Raw genomic sequence first — 26035 nt, 5'->3', positions numbered from 1 at the left:
AAGAAAGCAGTGCTGCCCAGTGCAGAAATAGACTATTCTTCAGTTTAATAAAGTGAAAACAAATATTTGTCACTTAAGTTTTTGAAAAACAATGGAAAATGTGTATGTGCGTAACTGAAATGCCATCCATGAAACAGTTTACAACCAACAAAATAAGGAAGGCTTATGTTTCTATTTTACTTCAAAAGGAACAAATCAATTGGTCATCAGTCTTATAAGTTCTGGATTTGCCACCACCTCCAGAAACCGTACAAATGGATAGTTCTTTTGTTTTACTTATTTATAACATATATATCACATAAGGCAAATTCACTTCATGCTTTACTTCAGTAAAATGGGGAAAAAAGCTTTCTCTGCAATTGGCACTAAAGTTGTTTTAAGTTCTTAATAGCAAGGAGATACATCCAACTATAAGCAGAATGAACACAGTCATAATACATATCAAACCAAAATTATTTCCTTTATATAATCAGCAATGAGTAACTCCAGAGGTAGTATGGCAGAAACGAGCATGGATCCTATCAGGCCACAACCAAGACAAAATTAATATTTTTTCTATGGTTTTGACCATAAATTGCTTTACACATTTAGGACCTGAATAAAAACCACTTTCACCAGAAATCTTGGCCCATTAATTCAACTGACATATCAATTTACAACTTTCAGGACTGCAGATATAAAAAATGTAAAGTATAAAATTATGTAAGTTTGAAATGGTTTTAATTGTATTCATTAAAAATATTTACATTTCCCAGTACTTACTTGACAAAACCCCCTTGCAATATAATTCTACTCTAAACTTTTATTTATAAAATGAGGCTCACTTATGACATTTCAATGACTGCGATACTGCAATTACTTACATTCTGTAAAATATCTTACGAACTTTCATATCAAAGGTAGTTTATATTGGATTATCGGAAACCCAATAGAGCCCACAGATGAGCTTCCTATAGTTCTTTTCATTAATGCTTGGAAAGCATGTGAACATGAAAAGTGCTGTTAAGTGCTATCATCTCCCTTAAATTTTCACTTATACTGTGTGCACATTGTGAAATAAACACATATGCAGCATGTCCATGTTTTGATATGTATTTTTTATTTCCCTGCAGTTTTCACTTATCAAGAACAAGTAACAGGGAAAGTTGTCTGAACTAGTGCATAAACAAACATTCTGAAACACCACTACACGTATCTAATTTACAAGAACCGTATAAAAAAAGTCACTAAAACACTACACTATGAAGGTGTCCAACGCTTACAGTCAGACTTTTTCCAACCCGTTACTTGCCTTGTAGCCACAGGAAAACTCTCCAAAATTGAAAAGACAATCTTGCCACAACCCTCCCCCCTCCCAACACCTGGGATGGCTCGATATCTAGACTTCCAATAATTATTGCAATGATATAATGCAATACATACCTGGTAAAGTATCTTTTATGTGGTGTGTTACAGTTTTAAAGCCAGTTAAAATATGCAGCCTTCAGATAAAATGTAATCCTCGAAAAATTTTCATATCTGCACAGTTTAAATGTGCTAGATGCATAATTTTTCCTATTCCATTTTTTGTGTAATTATTTTTTATAAATTGGTATTATAAATAGAAATATACATTCAAAATACATGGAAAAGTGAGTTACTACATTAAATTTGCATGTATCGATCCATCCCTTTCCCCTGCACAGTAATAGAAAATACTATTTTGCCTTGAACTTCATATTTGACAGTGAAATGCCACTAAAGTATTTACCAAAAAGTCCATCTAGTCAAATTGTGAAACAAAATGAACCAAGTGAAAACTTTACAGTTCCTTTAGAAAAAAATTACAAGAATTTCATTTCCTAGCTATGAATCTTTAACTTTTTAGACACAAAGTTGGATTTATTTTTACAAGATACAAAATGTAAACATGGCAAAATAAATAGTTAAAACAAGTGATGCAGGATCCCATTTCATGCTCATGATCCCATTAAAGAATTATTTTTTAAAATCCATTCAGTTGCAAATTCAAGTGCAAAAGCATGATGATGAATATCTACTATTCAAGTAACAGAAATAATATTGATGATACAAATAAACTATTTTACAAGGTAGTGATTTTCCCAATTTTACAAAATATACATCATATATGGATTTAACATCCAATATACTATAGTCCATTTAGGTCCATTGTTACACTCTGTGATCCACAGAGTGGTGCCTTTTGCATTCAGCTGGAATATGAATGACTGCACACCGTCAGCACAGGTCAGAGCCACATGGTTTAGGTTATGTCACTTCCATAGCTACTGTTGTCTCTGCTATTCCATTTAAGCCCAATCTTTCTGGTTCGTGGTTCTCTCTATGATAAAGCAAAGAAGAAAATAAACATTAATACTCTCTAGAACACTGATGCTACCACTTAGTATTTACAAAAACATTGTTATGTAACTACAACTAAACATGACTTCACAAGAACAATTCCCATTTTTACGATTTCTAGAAAGGAATGAGAAAAATTTTTCTTCAGCTCAGAAATTCCAGTAATTCCTAATTTTTTTTATTATAGCTATTTTTTTTTTTTTTTTGAGACGGAGTGTCACCCTGTCGCCCGCTTGAGTGCAGTGGCCGGATCTCAGCTCACTGCAAGCTCCGCCTCCCGGGTTTACACCATTCCCCTGCTTCAGCCTCCCGGGTAGCTGGGACTACAGGCGCCCGCCACCTCACCCGGCTAGTTTTTTGTATTTTTTTAGTAGAGACGGGGTTTCACCGTGTTAGCCAGGATGGTCTCGATCTCCTGACCTCGTGATCCGCCCGTCTTGGCCTCCCAAAGTGCTGGGATTACAGGCTTGAGCCACCGCGCCCGGCCTTATTATAGCTATTTACTTCGGAAAGATAATAATTTAACATAACATTTCAGTAGAAGCCAATGAGAAATTACTTATGAAATATGTATCACAGGACAAACCAGGTTTTCCTTTTTTTCCCTGAGAGATGAAGCATATGACACTCAAAAAGAATAATCATTAGGAGCACAGTATTACTGAAATTATTTTCCACTAGAGTTTAATTCTATAGGCTTAAGATCATGTATTAACCTATGTAAATCAATTTTTTTCTGATTCACTGTTCTCCTTGTATTAGTGTCATAGACAGAAATATAAAAACATTCTAAAATATATTATAGATGTACATTAATCCTAGAATATTCTCATTTTTAATATACATAAAGTAATTTACTTTCCCTTTGTGTATGATGCTAAAGAAAACACAAATTTGGATGTGAAACCTAAACTCTGGCACGGAGTTAATCATAACAACTCTCATCTTCCAGACTGCCTAAACTATAAAACACCAGACAAGAGTAACTTCACGCCTGTAATCCCAGCACTTTGGAAGGCTGAGGCGGGTGGATCAACACGTCAGGAGATCGAGACCATCCTGGCCAACATAGTGAAACCCCGTCTCTACTAAAAATACAAAAATTAGCCAGGTGTGGTGGCAAGTGCCTGTAGTCCCAGCTACTTGGGAGACTGAGGCAGGAGAATCGCTTGAACCCGGTAGGCGGAGCTTGCTGTGAACCGAGATTGCGCCACTGCACTCCAGCCTGGGCAAGAGAGCGAGACTCCATCTTGGGGGTGGGGTGGGGGGGAGGGGGGAAAAGTAACTGAAGCTTCTAACATAGACTGTGATGTGTTTGACAATTTGATGTCCTTTTCTTTCTTTTCCTTTCTCTCTCTCTACTACTACTCTCCCTTTCTCTAATAATCCTACTAGGTTGGCATTTAAGCATCCTACTAGGCACCTTAAACAAATAACTAAGTCACAGAATTTTATACAGATCTTCAGTATCTATTGAAAATCAAGTCTGTCAATAAACACCTATTGCTTGAGCAGTGTAAAAAAAAGTCTTCTTCTTCCCACAGGACAGCCAGCACAAAGGGTTCTCATCACTGAAACACACACACACACCTTGCTATGCTGCTGATGGCACTGCTGGGAGTAACCTTTGGCACTCTGTCCATACTGGCAGCAACTGTGGCAAGTTTTAAGGCTGTTGGCGATGGTGCTGAAGTCCGTGTATTGATATGCACATTGACTGGAGAAACAACACTGACATTATTGAGGTGCACTGCATTTGTCAGGCAGGAATTGTTCATGGGAAGTGTCTGAGGACTGCTTGTGCACAATGCTGGGATTAAGTGGTTTGTAGTGGTGTGGCCAACTGTCCTTACAAGTTGTACAGCTGAAATCCCTGGGCTAGATGATAAAGCCATATTGGTGGAGTATAATGTTTTAGAGGTTCCTGAAAAAGAAAAAAGTCATTCAATTAGTATCATGAGACATCAATAAAACTATTTTTAGAAGTTTAATAAAAATAAATACAAATACTTGTATTTGAATTGAATGCCAAGTTAACTTTTCACACACTGATCTCTCCAAAGGGAGCTTCTGATCACTAAGTAGAATGTACTAATCTGCTACAACCCCCAAAACAACCTCTTTCTACTGGTCTACAAAAAAGAGCTTTGCAAAGTATCCTGCCGCCTGTATCTGGCAACTGTGGAGTTAAGTATAACAGGACAGATGGAAATGACAGTTGGGTTTCCCTAAGAATGCACACATGCATGAATATTAGTAAAAATGGACAATCAGGCTCATGAGTATATATATAAAAGCAAATGGAAAATCCTAGGGTCTGAGAGGTAGCTGAAGGATGATAGGAATAGCAAGTTTTTGCGGACTCAAGGTACTAAGAAGCAGACAGGGTTTCATGGCAATACTCTATCTAAAGAGGGGGAGCCAGAGGAAGTATGCCTATGAGTGGTATGTAAGAGTGGGACGGCAAACCTGATTTCCAGTTTATTACTGTCCTGGGTTATATTTCACCTTTTTATCAATGCATGGATGATTCAATGGGGATGGTTAGCTCAACAGATTTCCTAAGATGTGAGGCAACTGACAGTATGTGAATGAAACCAGGAAGGGTAGAGTGTTACACAGGTTATGTATTCAATGGATGAGGGAGAAAACAAGGAGTAGATTCTATGTGAATTCTAGAAACATCTAGCTATTTCTCCCTATCTTTCCAAAGAAATCCTAAAGAGTCCTGATTGACTTCTTATACACATTTTCTCCTTGGATAAAAAAACAAAAACCATACTCCCAATTACTGAGTTACAACTTCAAGAAAGTAGGTACCATGTGAAACCCCAGCTGTACCTGAAGGCTGGACAACACCGTTTATGTTGTTGTGGCCAGTGTTCTGTTCCTTGGCTACCTCACTGCGACTTGGAACAGGTGCACTGACCACTGCAGATGCAGCAAAGTGGGCGCTTGCTGAGTCAAGTGTTTTAGACATACAGTCAGAGGTGCTTGAGCCCTATAGAATGAACAAAGTTAAATTCTCTAATTTTTAGATGTAATTTTATGAACATATTAAGGGATGGGGCAAACCCAAGAGGCTGTTGCCTTTCTAACCTTGAACAATTATAAGTGTTTAGATCAAGAGATCTAGGATTCCATAGACGATTTTTGGTAAATGAAGCAGGGAAGTGAACAAAAACTGGGAATTTATTTCTGAGAAAGAACTAGAGATTAAATAACCCAAGGCTTTAATGTTCTATTAATTTTTCCAGTAAATATTAATGAATGCTTTTAAAAATGCTTGACAAACTAGATACCTGGATAAAATGAAATCATAGATATAATTAATAGATATTTTTGTCACAACGTGAAAACCTATCTTGGCCTAACCCTGAAACAGGCTGAAACTACTTTAGGCTGGTTAACCAAGAGACTCAGAAAAAGCAAACAAAGTAAAATTAAATAGCCATTCCTCCTTCATTCTGTATAAAACTGGTTACTAAGTCCTACAGCCCTAGTCCTTGAGCAAGTCCCAGATACACCTGGATGTCACAGGAGTGTTGGGTTCCAAAGTCACTGAGATACTCATGTTACTGAAGTCAGGATCTTTAAAGTCAGTGTACTGACCCTTTGAGAATGGGCTGAACCACAACGGGCAGATTCTAGCCTGAGAGCTCACAAAATATAACCAAGATTGAGTAAATCTCAGTTACTACTTTAGAAGTGGTTTTAGAATTATAGAGCAATAAAATTTAAGACCTAAAATGCAAGGTTTATGTTTTTCAGGTGGTTCAAATTTGAAATAAGATTTCTTAGTTTTGTTTTTAGTGGCTTAAAATAGAAATTTATCATCATATAGTTCTGTAGGCCAGAAGTCCACAATGAAGCTTATGGGGTTAAAATCAAGGTGTTGGCAAGGCTGGTTCCTTCTGGCAATTATGGTTTTATGAAGTATTTTTATTCTTATCTCTAGCATCTTTATTTAGTGGTGTCTACAAACAACTTCCCTTAGTGGCAATTTTCTTCTTCATTTTTAAAAACTTTTGTTTATTTATTTATTAATTTTTTTGAGACACAGTCTGACTCCATCACCCAGGCTGGAGTGCAGTGGCGCGATTTAGCTCACTGAAACTTCCCCTTCAGAGTTCAAGTGATTCTCATGCTCCAGTCTCCCAAGTAGCTGGGCTTACAGGTATGTACCACCATGCCCAGTTAATTTTTGTATTTTTAGTAGAGACAGGGTTTTGCCATGTTGGCCAGGCTGATCTCGAACTTCTGACCTCAAGTGATCTGCTTGCCTCAGCTGCCCAAAGTGCTGGGATTACAGGCGTGAGCCACCGTGCCTGGCTGCAATTTTCTTCAACAGGAAAATGTGATTCACAATGGCAAGGCATTATGCTGTTAATATATTGCACAATTCAACTGAATTACTGCCCAGCTTATGAAGCACATCCACATGGCACTTAAACACATAGTTTAGGAAGTGGTTAGGAAAGTTATATCTTTCAAAAAAATCTTCTTTGGGGGAGTAGAGGTGGAGAATGATTCTTACAACTGCATATATAATTACTTCTATAAATTCTCAACAACCCTTCAAAAAATTTAAAATACCGTATCTGGCTCCAGAACTCTTCTCAAACTATTAAGAGACTAGTTTATAAGCTAGTCACTTAAAATTACGTACATTAACTGAAAAGAAATTCAGGTTAGAGCCCCCAAATCAAGAGTGGCAAAACCAAGATTATCTTCTTGGTATTTGACTTGACTAAAATGGAATAAAACTACATACTGATGAAAGAAACAGACATAACTATGACAAAAAGAGCAGTTTACCTGTGCTTTTGGATGTGTCTGTTGCGAGGAATGCTGAGATTGCTGTTTCTGCTGAAGCTGGGCAAGTTGCTGCCTTTGCATCTGAACTAACTGCTGCTGATGTGTCTGAAACTGCTCTTCCGTGATACCCCCCGTTACTGGTAAACAACATGAATTTTGGAAATGAGTACGTTTTAAAAGATTTTTAATAACATAAGCAGAATATAAATTTACTCCACAATTAAGATGAAAGCAATAACAAACTACAATATGGATTATCAGAAAATAATCTAATGAAAATGGCAAATCTTTCATCAAGTGTGGTGTATGCTTGTATCTGTGATCTCCATCACATGCTAAGAAAAGTGCCTAAATGTAGTTTTTGTTGAATAATATAGTTCTAACATGAATATTTTACCATTTATTCAGACTTAATATCTTTGAGACCACTCTTAATTCTCTACATTATGACGAGCAAGTAATGAGAAAAACTTTGATTTATTCATGTTAATAGTAATAAAATAATCACTAAGTTATAGCCTTAATAAGAAAGTAGGACCATCTGCAAGACTGTCAATGATTTTTACTGCTGGTTTCATATAATATTGAAGTGAAAATATTTTATTCTCTGATTACAAATCAAAGTAGAGAGCAACATTCATCTAACATAACCATAAACTATAATTTAAGAAAATAGATTCAATGTCTAAAGTAAATCCATCCATAAAAATATGGGCTAGAAATCAGACAAGTATTCAGAAAACTGAAGATAATATGTATCCTCAGATGTAATAAATTCTATTGTGACCAACTGTGTTAAAAGTGTGTTTCAAATGAAAACAAAATATTTTGTTGTTTTTAACAACAACAAAAATATTTTTGGGTTGGTAGATCATAGATAAAATATTGCCAACCAGCTGCGGTTTTTGAAAAAATCAGCTAAGTTACAGAAACCATTTTTCTCAAAGAAATGTAAACAAAATTTCATTCGTTGATATTTCAGCAGATGATTGATAAATTGATTTAGAGAACACAAAGACATTTCTATGGAAGTCAGTACAATATTAGAGTCAAGAAAAATTAAATGACATGAGAAGAAATGTACTTTAGAGTAATTTTGCTCTATTTTTTAACTGCTCACTTTCCTTTCTCCCAATTATTTCAATCAACAAATATTTACTATCTACTATAATGCCGAATGCTGCACTAAGAGTTATAGTGAATACAGGGGAAAATAAGAAGAGGATCTCTGTTACAAAGTCCTGGAATGTAGTTGGAAAGAAAAGACAGACATAAGAAATACCAATTAATGAATCAACCTTTACATGTAATTGATCTAATCAATATGACCTAAAGGAGTTTAGACTGGCAACTATAGCCTCAATCTAGCTTACTTAACTCTCCCAAGTTTTCTGTTGAGTAGGATCACACATAAATAATTTAAAAAAATATTTATGGTAAATTAGACATATAACAAGTTATGCCTAGTACAGTCTATTTTCTATGAAAAAGGAGTTATGCCCCAGAAATGAACAAAGCTTTGGATATACTCTCATTTCTATTCCACAATATTATCATTAAAATTTGTATTGGACTAGAAGGGGAAAACAGTTCTTAGATAGCAATGTTATTTTTAAAAGATTCAAAACCTTGGGGCTATTACAGTGCTCACTCTAAAATTTTAAAATTACCTGTATTTTTGAAGTACACATTAGTTATCTTACTGAATTACCAACAAAATCAAATGTCTTTCTTTGCACATGTTAAATTCACTGCAAGTGTTCTATTTTTAAATGAAAAAAATTTTTTTAAATTCTAAATTTATAATCTTCAAACTCAAATGAAAATGTGAAGTATTCATGAATTTCCAGCTGTTTGAAAACCTTGGGGAAAGAGATGAAAAATAGTTTATTAGATACAAAGACAGAAAGAAAAATCTTAAATTAAACCCAAATAAATCTGTTTAAGTCCTATGTGTACAGTTCACCAATTCAAAAGAAATGGACTTGGAATCTGGTATTATTACAACAGTCCTTAAGTCCAGTGTCAAGTGTGTCCAGAGTTGAGCTTTACGCTCTGGTGAAAAGGTGAGAGGCACAATGATTAATATTAAGTGAGGAATAAGCCAAATAAGAATATATACTTTCAGTGGCTATTTCAAAATTGAGAGAGAAGCAAGAATGAGAATTTTTTCTTCTTTCTATAATCTTTTAAGTCAGCTGATAAAATCTTACTAATTCAGAATAAAGTATATATCTAAATTAGTAGAAAGAACAAATTCCTGTTTTTTGGAGGCAGAGTCTTGCTCTATTGCCCAGGCTGGAGTGCAGTGGTACAATCATAGCTCACTGCAGCCTTGAACTCCTGGGTTCAAGTGATCCTCCCGCCTCAGCCTCCTGAGTAGTGAGTAGTTGGAACTACAGGTGCATGGCATCACACCTGGCTAATTTTTTAAATTTTTTGTATACCCAGGGTCTCATTATATTGCCCAGGCTGGCCTCCAATTCATGGCCGCAAGTGATCTGCCTGCCTCAGTCTCCCAAAGTGCTGGAATTACAGGCATGAGCCACTGTGACCAGCCCAAATTGCTACTTTTTAACAACAACAAAAATATTTTTTGGGTTGTAAATCACAGATAAAATATTGCCAACTAGCTGTGTTCTACCTGCTTTTATGAACACATGATCATTTGTGTACATATTAAAAAGGGAAACAGATAAAACTAGCTGTTTTTTTTTGGGTGTCTGCATTTACTGTCCTGTCTTCTTGAGACCATTAATTTGCTCAGGAACCTTATTCTTTTCTCCTCATAGGAAACTCAGAAAATCCCAACCTAGTCGCAATCCAAATTATTCAGACTAATGGTCAGTGTTTCTTAACCTTTTTAAACCTAGGTGGACTTTGATACTAAAATTCTCATTTCTGATCCCATTTCTGGTTGAGAATCACTGACACAAATTTAATTTAATTCTATATGTATATGCTTTAAAAAATTACATTCATTTTTTTCTTTTCCCCCTCACCCGAATCTCAGTATGTTATATCCATTCTTGGCATCTAGCTCTTTATTATTAAGCAAGGTATTCTGTGCTTGCAACAAGCTGATTTTCCTCATTCAGAATTTTCTAGAGCACTATTTATTATTACTTCAAAACTTTAGACAAAAATCGCCAAGAGTAATCAATGACACAAAATTGGAACATATACAAAATATCCTTTCTAACTCCTTTATTATTTTGGGGTGGAGGAAAAGTGGTATGAAATGCATAGTTTTAATAGCATGGACACAATATTGAATTGCAATTCTCAGGGTTCTCAGGGTTTACTTACTGGTAGGTGGGGGGGGGGGCAGGAGAAATTTGACTGAAAGCACTTTCTCTACTAATTATTTTTTCTTTCATAAGTTACTGAAATACATCCAGAAGATATTTCTTACATTGCTCTGGATTACCAAGAGGCACACATTAAAGTACATCAGAAATAAGTAATAGTTATAGAGTGAACAAATCTGTTTCAGAATAAGATACAAGACAGGGACCAGGGACCCAGCTTTGGGTGAGGTGATGGTGGCACCAAGGGCAAGTGGGAATGTACAAAAGGGAAATTGAGATTCTCTGCTTCTCTTGCTTAGGGCCAAGCCCAGTTTTTTCACTAGCTGATCTTAAGTTGCTAGCTTAAAAGTGAAATTCATGCTGGTCATAAATCTATCCCATCACATGCCCACACATCTTATCAATTTAAAAGTAACCATAAATCTGATTGTTTTGTGAAGGCAGGAGTATTTCAATACTCCAGATAGATGAGAAGTATTCCTTTCCCTAAGTAAAATGTTTTGCAAAACTTCCTGGGTAACACATTCTATATAACACATTCGGCATACTTGTTATATGATTTTCCCTTTTATATACCCAAATACGTAATTCAGGACATTAGTAACATACTTGTATTTCTAGATATGTTGTATACAGAACAGTCTGTTTTTCACGAAAGCCCCTCACCTTTCTGGCTATCTTCTACAAATCTGATTCATTACCTATCTTGTAATTACCAGTCTACTTTTATTCCTCAGATAAATCCATATGCCTTTTCTTAGGTATCTGTCACCATCCTTGGAAAGCAGACTTTGCTTTCAAAGGTCCCAGCCATCCCTCATGAAATGAGTTCCTGTATGGTGCTCTGCCTAAGGTGACTTCTTAGTGATCAACTAAAAACATACTCTGTGTACCTCCACAGATTTTACACTAACACAATGATTATAAAGCTTTAGGTCCCTGCTTCTTAAGCTTGTGCCCAGAGGTATTCTTGAGTATATGGGAAATCTTTGTTAACTCTGTATTATTTTTGTTGACAAACGAAAAGAACAATCTAAACAGAAATACACTCTGGATCTTCTGGATGATCATCCCACAACAGAGTGGGAACACAGGATTTTTGTGCTTGTGCCTTTGTTTTTTCATCATCTCTTAACTTTTAATGCAGTGTTTCTTAAACTGGCCTAAGATGGATTCTTGGGAAGCCATGAATTTTTCAAATACTAGCCTCGACCAAATTTTCACAGCTTAATGAAGAATACCTAATTTGGTAGTAAAGATTATTTAAAAGTCAAAAAGAATACATTATCTAGTGTTTCTTCATCTACCAGGTCAGTCTTTGTTACAAGTTTTCTTTTTTTCTTTTTTAAGAGACAGGGTCTTTGTCTGGGTGCAGTGGCTCACGTCTGTAATCCCAGCACTTTGGGAGGACGAGGCGGGTGGATCACCTGAGGTCAGGAGTTCAAGACTAGCCTGGGCAACATGGTGAAACCCCATCTCTGCTAAAAATAAAAAAATTAGCTCGGCGTGGTGGCTCGTGCCTATAATTCCAGCTACTTGGGAGGCTGATGCACGAAAACTGCTTTGCCTGGGAGGCGAAGATTGCAGTGAGCCAGAATCATGCCATTGCACTCCAGTGTGGGCGAGAGAACAACACTCGTCTCAAAAAAAAAAAAAAAAAAAAAAAAAAAAAGAGAGTCAGGGTCTTGCTATGTTGCCCAGGCTGGTCTCAAACTCCTGGCCTCAAGCCATCCTCCCACTTTGTCCTCACAAAGTGCTGAGATTACAGAGGTGAGTCACTATATCCAGTATTACAAGAGTTTTGGTATATGCTTTATCAAAGATATGCTGACTATATGCAATTTTTGTTTTAAAGGACAGATCTGGGGCAGGATTAAAGGGTAGAGAGAGGGATCTTACATCAAATCTTCTGGGTGAGAGTGGGAAGTCAAATGAAAGTTCATATAAACCACTGGAGCTACTCTGCTGACAAACATATCCAGGAGGGTTGACATTACCTTTCCAGGACTGTATACATCTTACAAATGTAACTCTTACAGTGAAAGGCAAACTAACCAATAAACTGAGTCTTTGTGGGTGGGGAGTGGAAAGGTGAGGGGCGTTGGGGAATGGAGAACAAATAGATGTGAGGATAATGAAAAAAGACTAAAAATCCATTTAAACTTCTGAAACCCAAGCCAAATATTTACAATTGAAACTTCGTTATTTCCTTTTATAGTTTAACTAAAATATTTTAATCCCTTAGGTCTGAATCCATTTCTCACCTCTGGAAGCAACCCTAATCCTTAGCTAGATGCTAAATCACATTATACCAATCCTAAAACTATCATACTTGCACACATTTATGACGATTTAAGAATGAATGGGAAGAGAAACTGAAGAAATTAAAAATCAGGAATTTCTCTTGGAAAACTTTACAAACAATGATTTTAGAAATTGGTAATATTAAGATATTTAAAGTTGTCAAAAAGGCTGCTGGTATCTATTCTGTATATTATGACAGGTAAGATAAGAAAAAAGTATCATGTTAATTTGCAACCATGCATTAGTGAAAACTAAAACTAAATGTAAATTAATCTGTCCTTTGAAATCTGAAAAAACAAAGCACTTTTAGATACAAAATGTATTTTCTTGAGTTCTGGATTTAAGAACATCATCTCAAAGAATAATACTGTAGTTTCAAAGGATTATCCCCTGTTTATGTGAAGAAATTACATTCTTCATGTACATATTACAATTTGCATGTGCTATTAATTAAGTTCCTTGAAGGTAAGGATTGTCTTGTAAAACTGCAACTTTTAAACATTTAACCCAGTGTTTCCCATATAAGAGACACTAAACGATGTACGAAATTAATTTCTCTTGGTTATTCAATTGTCATGTTCACCACAATCAATCTATTCTTTATCCTGCTTTTTTTCTTTGAGAAGTGTTTTTCAATTAAGAGGATATACCTTTATTTTACTTAAAGGTTAACGAAACACATCTCTGCTTTCAAATGAAGTCTTTAGTTTTGGTTCTAATACCTAGGATACAGTTTTCAATTTTCCTTTAAGTATATAAAAGATAACACACACACATATATATGCAATTTTTGCATATATATATGCAAATATATATGCAATTTTTGCATATATATATATGCAAATATATTTATTTATTTATTTATTTTTTTGAGTCAGGGTCTTACTTTGTCACCCAGGCTGGAGTGCAATGGCAGGATCTTGGCTCACTGCAGCCTCTACTTCCTGGGTTCAAGAGATCCTCCCCCCTCAGCTGGGACTAGAGGCACGTGCCACCACACTCACCTAACTTTTGTATTTTTAGTAGAAACTGGGTTTTGCCACGTTGCCCAGCCTGGTCTTGAACTCCTGGCCTCAAGTGATCCACCTGCCTCAGCCTCCCAAAGTGCTGGGATTACAGGCATGATTCACTGTGCCTGGCCTAGAATATATTTTGGACACATGGGCTATGACTTGGAAAACATTAATCAGGGCTATTAACAACATTTAAGAGAAAATTATTTGCCACTAGCCCTTAATTCCACATAAGATGCAGCCCTCTTTTTAATTTTTGTTTAAGAACTAAGGAACTTGTGATATAAATAAAGTGCATTATGTTTCTATTTCTGATTAAACTCATTTGCTGGGATTTCCCAGCTGTGAAATGGACAATTTAGTACTAATAATCTGTTTAGTTCAGTGTTACTCTCTGCCAGGGAAAAGTACAATCCAGTGTTAGTCTTGTTCCCTTATTTTTTGTCTTGTTACTCTTAAAAACAACTGTGCTCTCACGACCAAGCCCACTAAGAACAAGCAGAAAGAAAAAGTGTTCAAGACACATAGATTAAAAAAACCAAACACATGAGGATCCCATTCTTTTGCTGTATCCTTAAATACATGAGGATACATCCATCAAAAGTAAAAATATAGTTTTCTAAAACTCCCTCATCCTTCTATTTAGGTAGATGAGGAAATTCCTATCCGTATTCATGGAATTGTAACTGAATTCACTTAAAATTATTATCTAACCAGAACTAAGAAATCTATATAATGAATATAACTGATACAAATCATTAAATTATAAGTTTTCAATTATTTTTTTAAATGCTGTTAAAAAACTTTTTTCATTATGTATTTGTATTGCCATGCCTATTATTTTAAAACAAAATACATCTGTTGAAAACAAAAAACCTTGTGGTCCCAGTGACTAGAGGAGTCACAGTCAAGAAGAATGAGTTCAAACAAAATCTTTTACTCTAGGAATAAATTACTAAATAAGACAGATATGATTTCAAAACACTGAATTCTAATGTACCTTAGTTGTTGCTTAAGTCTTAAAATTTTTTAAGGAAAGAAATGGTACTGTGTTGAGGGTATTAAAAAATTTCAGAGAGGAAAAATCACACAGACCAAAAAGATTATTTTTTTTCTAATGGTAAGGTAAAGATAAAAATACAAAAAAATCTTGTTGTCTATGATGTTAACATAGCCTACTTGTGACTTAAATTCCCTGAGAAGTACATGCACGCCTAACGTAACAGTTTAAATGCTTATTTTATGTTGTATGGTAGTGTCATAGGATTATAGAGGTGATTATAATGGAACTATTTAAGTCGTATTAACTTATATTTTGGACCAATACATATGTCGTATTGATGATATAACAATATATACAGGCTGGGTGCGGTGGCTCAAGCCTGTAATCTCAGCACTTTGGGAGGCCGAGATGGGCGGATCACGAGGTCAGGAGATCGAGACCATCCTGGCTAAAACAGTGAAACCCCATCTCTACTAAAAAATACAAAAAAAAACTAGCCGGGCGAGGTGGCGGGCGCCTGTAGTCCCAGCTACTCGGGAGGCTGAGTCAGGAGAATGGCCTGAACCTGGGAGGCGGAGTTTGCAGTGAGCTGAGATCTGGCCACTGCACTCCAGCCTGGGTGGCAGAGCGAGACTGTGTCTCAAAAAAAAAAAAAAAAACAACCAAAAAAAAACAATATATACAACACATATATACTTTCTGGAAAAAAGTCAAGTTAAATCTAGAGTTAATCTGGAATGTATAGTACGAAGCTGAAAATATCTGACAATGTTCACGCTGAGAAGGAAGACATTAAAATCACTTTTTAATGTGGTATACATCAGCAGAGAAAACAATCAGCCTACGGTCAAATGTAATTATAAATGCCTCTATATGGTATGTTTTAAACTCTCTTTTTAAGAAAAATTATTTTGAGAATGTTTAGTACAGGAATTCCATTTAGCTAAATAAACTGGAACTTTGTCTTAGAGCTGGCTGAAAAAAGATCTGATTTAATACTTGTCAACTTTCTACTATCTTTAGATTTCTAATAATCCTGCAGCCTCAAATTGTATTACACATTTATCCATTTCAGCTTCAAGCACTCTTTCAACTTCACAGACTCATGAACTTTATATAATGGGAGGCCATTTTCCTTACTTAAGTTCGTTTAGGAAAAAATTAACCAACTAATTTGGATAAATGATATGCCAATTTCTAATCATTCAAACAAATCCAATATTTCATTATAACCTTTAAACAAATCACTGTACAAGTCAAGTTGGAAAAGAGGCAGTTCAGTAGCTAAAAGAGACTGAACATTATTGAGACCAATCAAGCTAAAGTGATTTATGATCACTGTAAGGAAGTTTAAATATGATAATTTCACATCCTAGAATGTATCATCCAGGAAGTAATTTAGAAATACAAAAAAAAAAAAGGTATCAACAGTGTAAGTCTCTATGTTAGTCTTGGGATACAATGCATATATACAATGTATACATTATAAAGATATTTATAAATTATACATACTTGCATACATGTGATAAACAGACCACAGAAGAAAACAAATCAAAATTGTACCTTAGATTCTCCAGATATTATACATTATTTACAATGTACATGTCATAAAAATATTACATTAATTTGAATACATCTCTTAAAAATGAAAATGATGATCTAACTAGAGGTAAGCTATCGGACAAAAATTATTATTCATAGGGGCTTGGCACAATGGCTCATGCCTATAATCCTAGCACTTTGGGAGGCTGAGGCAGGTGGATCACCTGAGGTCAGGATTTCGAGACCAGCCCGGCCAACACGGCGAAACCCTGTCTCTACTAAAAATACAAAAATTAGCTGGGCATGGTGGTGTGCTCCTGTAGTCCCAGCTATTTGGGAGGCTGAGACAGGAGAATCGCTTGAACCCAGGAGGCAGAGGTTGCAGTGAGCTGAGATCACGCCACTGCACTCCAGACTGGGCGATACAGCGAGACTCCATCTAAAAAAAAAAAAATTATTCACAGGGAGTCTCTAAAAATCATTTTCCAGAAAGAGTTTTCAAAGGTACTCTCAAGGAGTAATGGTTACATTTAATCAAAGATTACGCACCAAAATGAAAATTACCTTTAACATAAGCAGTAGATAGTACTGCGCTGTGATTATCTGGTGGCAGCTTATAAGCAGTGTGCTTTGTAGGGAAGTCTGTATGCATTCTGCCTACATTTACCACACCAGGAATACACCCGAAATAGATGTCAGTGGTTTTACAGTACTAGTTAGGACAATTTGGTTAAAATGTGAGGCAGAACAGTACAATTTTGTTTCTTAGGTTGGGGAAAAAAATGCAGTAGGTTAAGATAAAATTCCTTTCCCAATAAAATTAAGTAAAAAAGAATAGCAGGATATACTTTTAACACAGCAACAGCTTACCTGATATGCCATTCTTGCTGGTGTTCAATAAAGCTACAGATGCTGCAGAAACTCTTTTATTGTTCACAGTCTGCCCTGGTTTTCTTGAGGTACATTCTTCACTATCACTGTCCTGTAAATTTAGTAGCCTTGGCTGGAAACACTGTAGTCGACATGATCTGATATTGCTTAATATTTCAGAAAGGGACAGTCTATTTTCACAATGTTTACTGGAAGCATTGGTCCGAGAGAAATTAGAAGAAAAGTCTATAGTTTGGGAAGAGCTTGAAAAACTATTCAGCATTTCAGGGTCTATCTGTTTTAGGACTGGGTCATGTTCTGTGGATATTCGGTCCATTATGACCCTGAAAAGCAAAATAAAACCAAACATTAACTAAGACAGCTGAACATTTTTTTTGTCTTCTGTTCCAGATAGCAAACAAAAACCAAAAACCAAAAAACAAATACCAAAAGTGAAAACAAATACTTCACCTTCCACCTCTGCCAATTCGCCTCCTTGCAAATCCTATACATCTTCTTGGGACTGTAAGTGTTGTAAGGCAATGCCTATACCTCAACTTATCCAAATCTGCCAGTTCTGAATTTTCACATGAATGGTTAGCTTGGTCCAAACGAGGCTGCAAAGAAAGAAAAAAAAAAAACTCAAAAAACTCATGGAGTAAATTTGAAATGAAGACAGGTTAGATCATGATAAACATGAAGTAACTGCAACATTAGCAGAACAATTAAAATCTAGACATAAAACTGTAAAAATGGGGCTTCACTGACTATTAATCAGGTTAAATTTTACAAAACTGAATCAAAAGTTCACTCACCAAGATTATCCAAACTGAATTTAGTTTCTAAAGATAAATTCACTTAGGGTCCATTATACTTAAAAAGGAATGTATCTTTTTTTAAAAAATGCAGCTTTTAACATATGTGTACAAAGTAGAGATGGTGAAATTACATTGTAATTTGTAGGCTTCCTACTGAGAAACCAGAAACAAAATTTTTTGGACTAAAAATTGCATTTCAAACTCTTAAAGGGTCAAACTGAAGCTTCCTCTTTACTTTTAAGAAACACATATCCAAGCGGGATGCAGTGGCTCATGCCTGTAATTCTAGCACTTTCCGAGGCCAAGACAGGAGGATCACTAGAGACCAGGAGTTCAAGACCAGCCTGGGCAATGTAGCAAGACCCTATCTCTACAAAAATTACAAAAATTAGCAGCATGTGGTGGTATGTGCCTGTAATCCCAGGAAGCTGAGGTGGGAGGACTACTCAAGCCCAGGAGTTTGAAGTTACGGTGAACTGTATGATTGCATCACTGCACTTCAGCCTTGGTGACAGAGCAATACCCTGTCTCTAAAATAAATAAATAAATAAAAAGAAAGAAAGAAACAGCCTGTTCCCTGCCTTCCCATTCCCTTCATCATTTTATCATGCTATGTCTGTCCCCTTTCATTAAGAATTTTCCCTTCTCTCATCAGCATAATTAGTAAACAAATCTCCACCTCTCCTAAATTTACACACCCTAAAATAGTTGTCAGTGTATGTTTACCATTACATAGCAAGATAAATGATCTCCACAAGCCATATAAGAAAGTCAAAGCCATCCTCACAATGCTACATTATACCTCATCCAAGAACCTTGGAGAGTGATATAATGCGACTTCACAGCATAAAGCAACTTCTAGGTGTGTCAAAAAGTTATGAATACAATTATCAGACAAAACACTGCCATTATGGAAGTTTAAAAATTATTATTTTGTTTGATACCTACTGGTATGTATGCACAAGATGGGCTTGCATAACAATAAATTTCAATAAACACCTAGTAGCCATCAAAGGTTCTAGAACCAACTTACAAATTCTGGGTTTACCTAATTCTAGTAATGACACACTGAATAATTTTTACAACTGCTGAAGCTATAATTAGTGCCCAAAATGAAACTAAATTTCTAAAATGTGAGGAATTATCAATTTCCAAGAAGAAGATTCCGATGCCCTTTGAAAGGACTCAGTACCTTTTAGCATCTTTTATCAGTATTCACATAAAGGATATTACACAAAAAAAAATGATGCATTTCCCATTTTTAGATCAAGACTAAGTCATCTTGACACGGGTTACCTGTTAATTCCAGTTCACAAAAACACCACACACACACACAAAAGTTCTTACAGCATAATACTGGCATCCTGCCCGCCTTCTGAAAGCACAGGGACCATCAGGATCATTTTCTTCTTCCGGTTCTGATACTGGAGACAATACCTAGACAAAAGAGGAATTCCATTTAGGAGTTATCAAAAGTCAATAGATCAATGTTTGTAATGCTCTAAAATTTAAATCTGATCACAAACAGTAAATCGCTTCTATATTACATATCGTAGGTACTGAATTCCCCCAAAACATTAAATGACTAGCAAAAATTTTCTATGGTTAAAAATCCTTCTTTTTAATGGATTAGTTCTTTCAGGTTAAGTATACATGGCATTGGCAATGCTTAATTGCTTCTAAACATGAAGTGCTAAGACTTAGAATTAATATAGTTTTTATACATCCCATTATATTTTATAAATAATGTATGTGGCTATAAATATTTAATGACAGTTATACTTCACCTATAGGTAAGTGTTTTTACCCAATAACTTTATCTCTCTGTAATAAAGCCAAAAACTAGGACATAAAAACAGCTTATAAATAGCCAAAAAATCACCACAACAAAAAAACCTCAAAGGCCATAAAGGTCAGGTTTTATTCAAAGGAAAATCTTGTATCTCCCCACTCACTTTTTAAAAATCACTTTTTAAACTTAGCAGATCAGAAGTAGAAAATAAGAAGAGAAAAGAAGACTTGCTAAAGTAAGCAGATTGGTTATAGAGAAGAGATAAGCCCACAACGCTATAGGAAAAGAATAAAGACTTCCAGAAAGCTGTTACATATTAGAAAGCACTCTGCCCAGGCCATGTCATATCAGGCCAAATATCCCTAGGTAACTGAGTGGGCTTCTAGGGCAGTAGCACTGACCTATCAGAGCACACTTTATAAATGTCATAAAAACAGATTAAATAATACACAAATATACCGACAACAGGGAAATAATATGTTTTAGATAAATTTCCACCCATAATGATTAAAATTTTTAAAAAAGTTTTGGTACTTAAGTTTCAGTTGTCTCGCACTCTCACTTTGTAGTACATCTCTTTTTCTGACAAACGCTGGCTCAACCATATTTACTTGCAAATTTCTGAACCTCACAAATCCCTCTCTTCCTATTTTGAGAGGAAAAATGTTTTCTCCATACTATTTCCAAACTGTGGTAACTACCACTGAGCAGGGTCATCCAGGGGAGAAAGGTATTTGTTTGAGGTTCCAATATACCTCCACCAACCCTATGGGGGAGACACAGAAACAGTGAGCTGGGGCTGATTCTTCTTCATAGGGAACCAAGCCCCAAACCTGAAATTTGAAAGGAAATCCCAAATGTGAATTTTACACTTTGGTTCCTTTGCAAATAATGTACCTATGCTAAGATATACACAGGAAGTGTCACAAAGTCTCAGAAATTCTGTACATAAAATCTATCACCCCTTCCTCCTAACTACCATTCCTTAGGGGTAGATTCCAGGGGACAAAAGAAGTCTGAGGCATAGGAAGACAAAGCTAATGTTAGGAAAATCGGAAGCACGATCAAGAAGAGGCAGGGTTTTAGTTCTGTTCAGCTGCAATTCAGTGACATAAGTCTGGTTAAAATGTTTGTTCTCTTAAGGCTCCCTATTCCTTGTTCTTGGTTTATCAGACAAAGAAAAAGTATGATTACTTTAATGATCTTGTCAGCAACAAAATCCTCATTTTATAAGAGGTACAGTCTGAATAGCTGCCTCACTGAATGATGCCCAAATATAGTAAACGTAAATACTTACTCTTTAGTAATATGGGGATACCATAAAATGAGGATTGTCTAAGACCTAATATAAACAATCAGAACAACCTAAAAGTTTCAAATTGCAATTTTCATTTGAGTATGGGAACTTACTATATAAATCAATGCAAGAATTTGCAGCAGAAATGAAGATCCCTTAATGCACGAGAAACATGACTAGTTATGCTGACTGAGCTCTACTTTCAGGCTGCATGTACTAATTCCACCAATAAAAGTTTCTATAGGTCATAGCACCCTACAGTATCATTCTTTTTTTTTTTTTGAAACAGGGTCTTGCTCTGTTGCCAAGGCTGGAGTACAATGGTGCAACCTTGGCTCACTGCAACCTTCATCTCCCTGGCTCAAGCGATCCATCTCCCGTCTCAGCCTCCGAGAGTAGCTGGGACTACGGTCATGTGTCACCACGCCTGGCTAATTTTTGTACTTTTGTTTCTGTTTTTTTGGTAAAGATGGGGTTTCACCATGTTGCCCAGGCTGGTCTCCAAGTCCTGGGCTCAAGCAATCCACCTGCTTCGGCTTCCCAAAGTGCTGGGATTACAGGCATGAGCGACAATGCCCAGTCTGCAGCATCATTCTTAAAGGGCTGGGAATATATAGCAAAACTTTCTAGGCTCTCATTAGTACCACCAATAAAAGCCTATTTTACATATAGTTATCTAACTATGTCATTTTCTTACTTAACATTTTAAATAATTTCCCATTATGTATAATGTAGATAGAGGCTATCTGACATCTGGGTATTACTGCAGGCATCAAGCCTTTCATCCCCTCTTCCTCTTCTATGTTATGTGCTCCAGCAATGCTAAACTGCTAGGAGTTCCCTCTAATATGTTGTGCCTAGAACCCTTCCCTATACTTTCTATCTTGAAAATTACTCTTTTGTAAGGCACTATATCCCTCATTCCTTCAAACTGGTCATCTGATGAATGTCCCATGGCTGTTCAAAGCTCTGCCTGAGTCAAACTAGATGATCCTCTGACAAAAGTAATATATGGGTTCATTAAGCACTCCTCAAGGAATAAAATTAAGCATATCTTTGCACATTTGATACTATTCATGACTATCAGAATATTATCTGGGTAGAAAAACTAATCAGTGAAAAAAAAGAGTAAAACTAGTATAATCCAGCCAAAAGGGACACATTTTATGCAAACTCCAGATTTTAAATGGTTATAGCAATGAAGAGTTTTATAAACAGTCCTGCTTTCAAACATATCTATAATGTTGGTTTTTTAAAAAAAGTTTCCTTAAAGCAGACAAGTCAAAAGTTAAAATATGATAAAGCTGGCAGTAGGTTCAAGGTCTTTGTTACAGTATTTTCTGTTAAGTTTCCTATGCTATTTTTAAAACGAGGGTATTGCTAGAGCAGGTGATACACAATATTTTTTTGAAAAAATGGATCTTTCTTTTTGTTTGTTTGTTTTTTTGAGACAGAGTCTTGCTCTGTCGCCCAGACTGGAGTGCAGTAGCACGATCTCAGCTCACTGCAAGCTCTGCCTCCCGGGTGCACGCCATTCTCCTACCTCAGCCTCCTGAGTAGCTGGGACTACAGGCACCCGCCACCATGCCTGGCTAATTTTTTGTATTTTTAGTAGAGACGGGGTTTCACTGTGTTAGCCAGGATGGTCTCGATCTCCTGACCTTGTGATCTGCCCGCCTTGGCCTACCAAAGTGCTAGGATTACAGGCGTGAGCCACCGCGCCCGGCCGGATCTTTTAATATATAAAGTAAAAGTCTTATTTTAAAAACAGCACTTATAAAAATAAATATTTTTAAATTGCGCACATTTTTCTATAAAGCTGTTGCAATATTTATCAAAGAGTGAAAATTTGAATCAGTCCCTTTAAGTCTTTTTTAGAATCAAACAGCCATTACCTAACAAATTAGCAAAATTTACATTAAAAGTTATAAAACACAATGCTGGTGGAGTGTGGTAAAAAGGAAAGTATTGTTGATATTTTCAATATTTACAATTATATATTAACTGTCTTAAAATATTGATAACTTTTGGTTAGTAACTAGTAATTCAATTACTAAGAATCTATTTTAAATACAGAGGGAAAAGATCTAAGTCCATTTTTATAAATGGAAAAACTGAAAACCATGTGCTCCACAAGAGAGTAAATTCTACACAACTGATGAAAGATAATACAGAGTAAATACCATTTCAGTGGCTACATAAATAATGTGGAAATGTTTATGCTACATACATTAGGGGAACAAAGCAAGAATAAAAACTCTAAGATAGCAATTGCTTTAAAAATATAACAATATAAAATACTAGCAGGAAATATCTTTAAAATAGTTTTAAAACAAGCACCTGTGGAAATTCATCTTCATCTGAGCTGTGAAAGTCATATTGCTTAATGTCACTCTTATTGATCACAGGCAATGTCTCTGGAGTGGGTTGCTGAGATGTTATCAAAGCCTCTGCTTTAGGCTTCTTTGGGTACTTCTTCTTTTGACGAACCACATCAGAAGCCTCTTCTTTCAAAGACAAATGATGAGGGTGCTGTTTACATGACGATTTTTCCCCCAAAAGGAAGAAATAAAAATCATTTTAGAAATCATGAAAAACTATACTGCTCTTTGAAAAACATACATTTTTACCCAGGAGGTGATTTTATTATTTTTAATATGCAAAAATTATTCTGTGTTCATAAATTGAAACATGTTTTACTTTCTGCAACTTATGATGAAAAATAATTATGGTATTTAAATTTGCTTTTTACATTATTATTACTACTTTAAACTATGTGAGGAATTTTTTGGATTGCTCTATTATGTAATCCAGTATTTAAAAGGTATTTAAATTCAATTTTTATTTAAATCTGCTGTACTGATAAAAATTAATCACTATTTTTATTTTTAAGTATCTTCAACTGGATCATGAGTTTATTGTCATTTCTACACTTAGATCCAATTTTTTAAAATGTCTGTTCTATGGATGTAAATCTTTTGAGAAAAATAAGCTTAACTAGGAAAAAAAAAAACCCTCACTTTTTAGAATGTATAATTACTGCAGCAACCGAACAGTAACTGTTCTGAAGTCCCGCAGGCTTCTGTGGAGGTTCCTGAGAGGCCATCTGGCAAAGACACTCACTGAAGGGGTAGTGCCCCTACCTCCCCTCAACAGAGCAGCTCTGTTACTGTTTTAACATACTGGCATTCCTTTTAATAAAAAGGGATCTGCCACTTTAAAAGTTGGAAAAGACTGTTCCAAGCACCAAGGTACAAACTACAAAACTTATACTTTTCCACATCTAGTCCAGATGTTAACTACTTTAGGGTCAAAAACAGTACACACAATAAAAATATTGTTTGAAAGGCAAATTATATTTAGTGAGATATAAAATTTTTCATATAATGGGCATAACTATTACATCAAAAACAAAGCCCCAACTTTCAGAAACTTCCCACATTTTAAAGTGGGATACGTGACAAAGTAAATATAGTTAACCATGTGTAATGGAGTAGGACAACAATGGATGCAACCAAATTCCTAAAGTTAGTATTTAGGAAGGCTGAGTATTTATTCATAGAGGAGGTCTAAAATGAGAATCAATATCTAATAAAGGCTGATTCTGTCAGTAATTATGGGTTAAGATTTTCATACTGCAATGCTTAACAATCACATACCTAGGAAAAGCACTGATTAACACAAAATGGATTTTTAAAAGTAACTTACAAAATGACATTTGCATTGATAACTTTTTTGGCTATAGAGGCAAGTGAGATTTAGAGAGAATCAGGATGGTGGGCTAGATGCCTGTGATTAATAAGAAAGAACTTTAGTGTTTGAATTGACATGAGCTGAATGAAGGAGTCTTCCTGCTCCACACTCTTTCTTGACCTTTAAGAATGAATCCATGAAAAATGAGAACTGTGTACATTTTTAAAAGATGAATTTTCCACAAACACCCTAGGTCATTTAAAAAATTTTGCTACAGAGTAAGGCTCTATTGTCTAGAAGCTTCAGTCAATACCTGTTTCTTACTTAAATCTATGCTCCTTAAAATTAAAAGCTTTATTAGTTTTCATATTTCCCAATTAAATACTTTAATTAATGTACCAAGTGAGGACCGAATAAATATAGTTATCTAGTCCAAGTGACTAAAATAACTACTGAGTCTGGCTCTTTTATTAGGAAGAAACTGTGACCCAGAAATTACAGGACTTTCTCAAAGTCACTCAAGGTAGATAACAATTGATAAATGCTGGCTCTGGAAATGATGATGACAATAAGAAGAATTTTCAATAGTCTCAATGAAGAAAGCTTTAATTTGAGGTTTTGATTCCTTTCATTACAATGCAAGGTTTGCTAAGGCTAGTGATAATAACTAGACTCTAATTACCTTTATTCTCTAGGGAGGCAGATAGCATATTGAAAGTGACGGACTATTAGACCTGAATTGAAACCTTGAATCTGCCACCTACTAGCTATTATCTAGAAATCACACAGACGCAACAACTACCTCTAAGGGTTGTTATGAGGATTAATTGGTCAGTACGTATATAAATACTCCTAGCAAAGTGCTTGGCTCATGGTAAGAACTAAAGTCATGTTAATTACTTTTTCCTTACTCAAACCATATAAGACAACAGCAGAAATCAATAATTATCTGATCAACATTACCATACATGCTTCTTCCCAGACAATATTCACCTTAGTTTTACATTCTTGAACTTTGTGATGATTTCCATTATGAAGAGTTGCTGGAGTGGCATACAACTCTTTTTCTGATCTATTGATTTTCACTTCATTAAGGATTTCACCACCATAGTCTCCCAAATGGTATCTTGAAAAAGTAACAACATATAAGAAAACATTGCCTAGTTTAACAATAAAGAAGTGATACCTCAATTAATTGGAAGTCACCTAGTCA

The 26035-nt window shown here is 35.5% G+C and overlaps 1 protein-coding gene across 2 annotated transcripts in view; it reads right to left on the bottom strand.

Moving 5' to 3' along the window:
• Positions 1-158: 158 nt before the first annotated feature.
• EPC2 (enhancer of polycomb homolog 2) overlaps positions 159-26035 on the bottom strand; it is a 143803-nt gene continuing 117926 nt past the window's right edge. For both annotated transcript variants that reach the window (XM_025405473.1, XM_025405475.1), the window contains 9 exons: positions 25816-25948; positions 23470-23661; positions 19388-19477; positions 17694-17839; positions 17223-17566; positions 7180-7316; positions 5203-5362; positions 3952-4285; positions 159-2341 (listed from right to left, as the gene is read on the bottom strand). In XM_025405473.1, the coding sequence (XP_025261258.1) occupies positions 2269-2341; positions 3952-4285; positions 5203-5362; positions 7180-7316; positions 17223-17566; positions 17694-17839; positions 19388-19477; positions 23470-23661; positions 25816-25948 (1609 nt within the window). In that variant the 3' untranslated portion in view covers positions 159-2268. The remainder of the gene's footprint in view (positions 2342-3951; positions 4286-5202; positions 5363-7179; positions 7317-17222; positions 17567-17693; positions 17840-19387; positions 19478-23469; positions 23662-25815; positions 25949-26035) is intronic.

Source organism: Theropithecus gelada, chromosome 12 (assembly GCF_003255815.1).
Source record: "Theropithecus gelada isolate Dixy chromosome 12, Tgel_1.0, whole genome shotgun sequence".
Classification (NCBI taxonomy): Eukaryota; Metazoa; Chordata; class Mammalia; order Primates; family Cercopithecidae; genus Theropithecus; species Theropithecus gelada.
The sequence above is the reverse complement of the archived record's forward strand: the minus strand, read 5'-3'. Positions and strand labels throughout refer to the sequence as shown.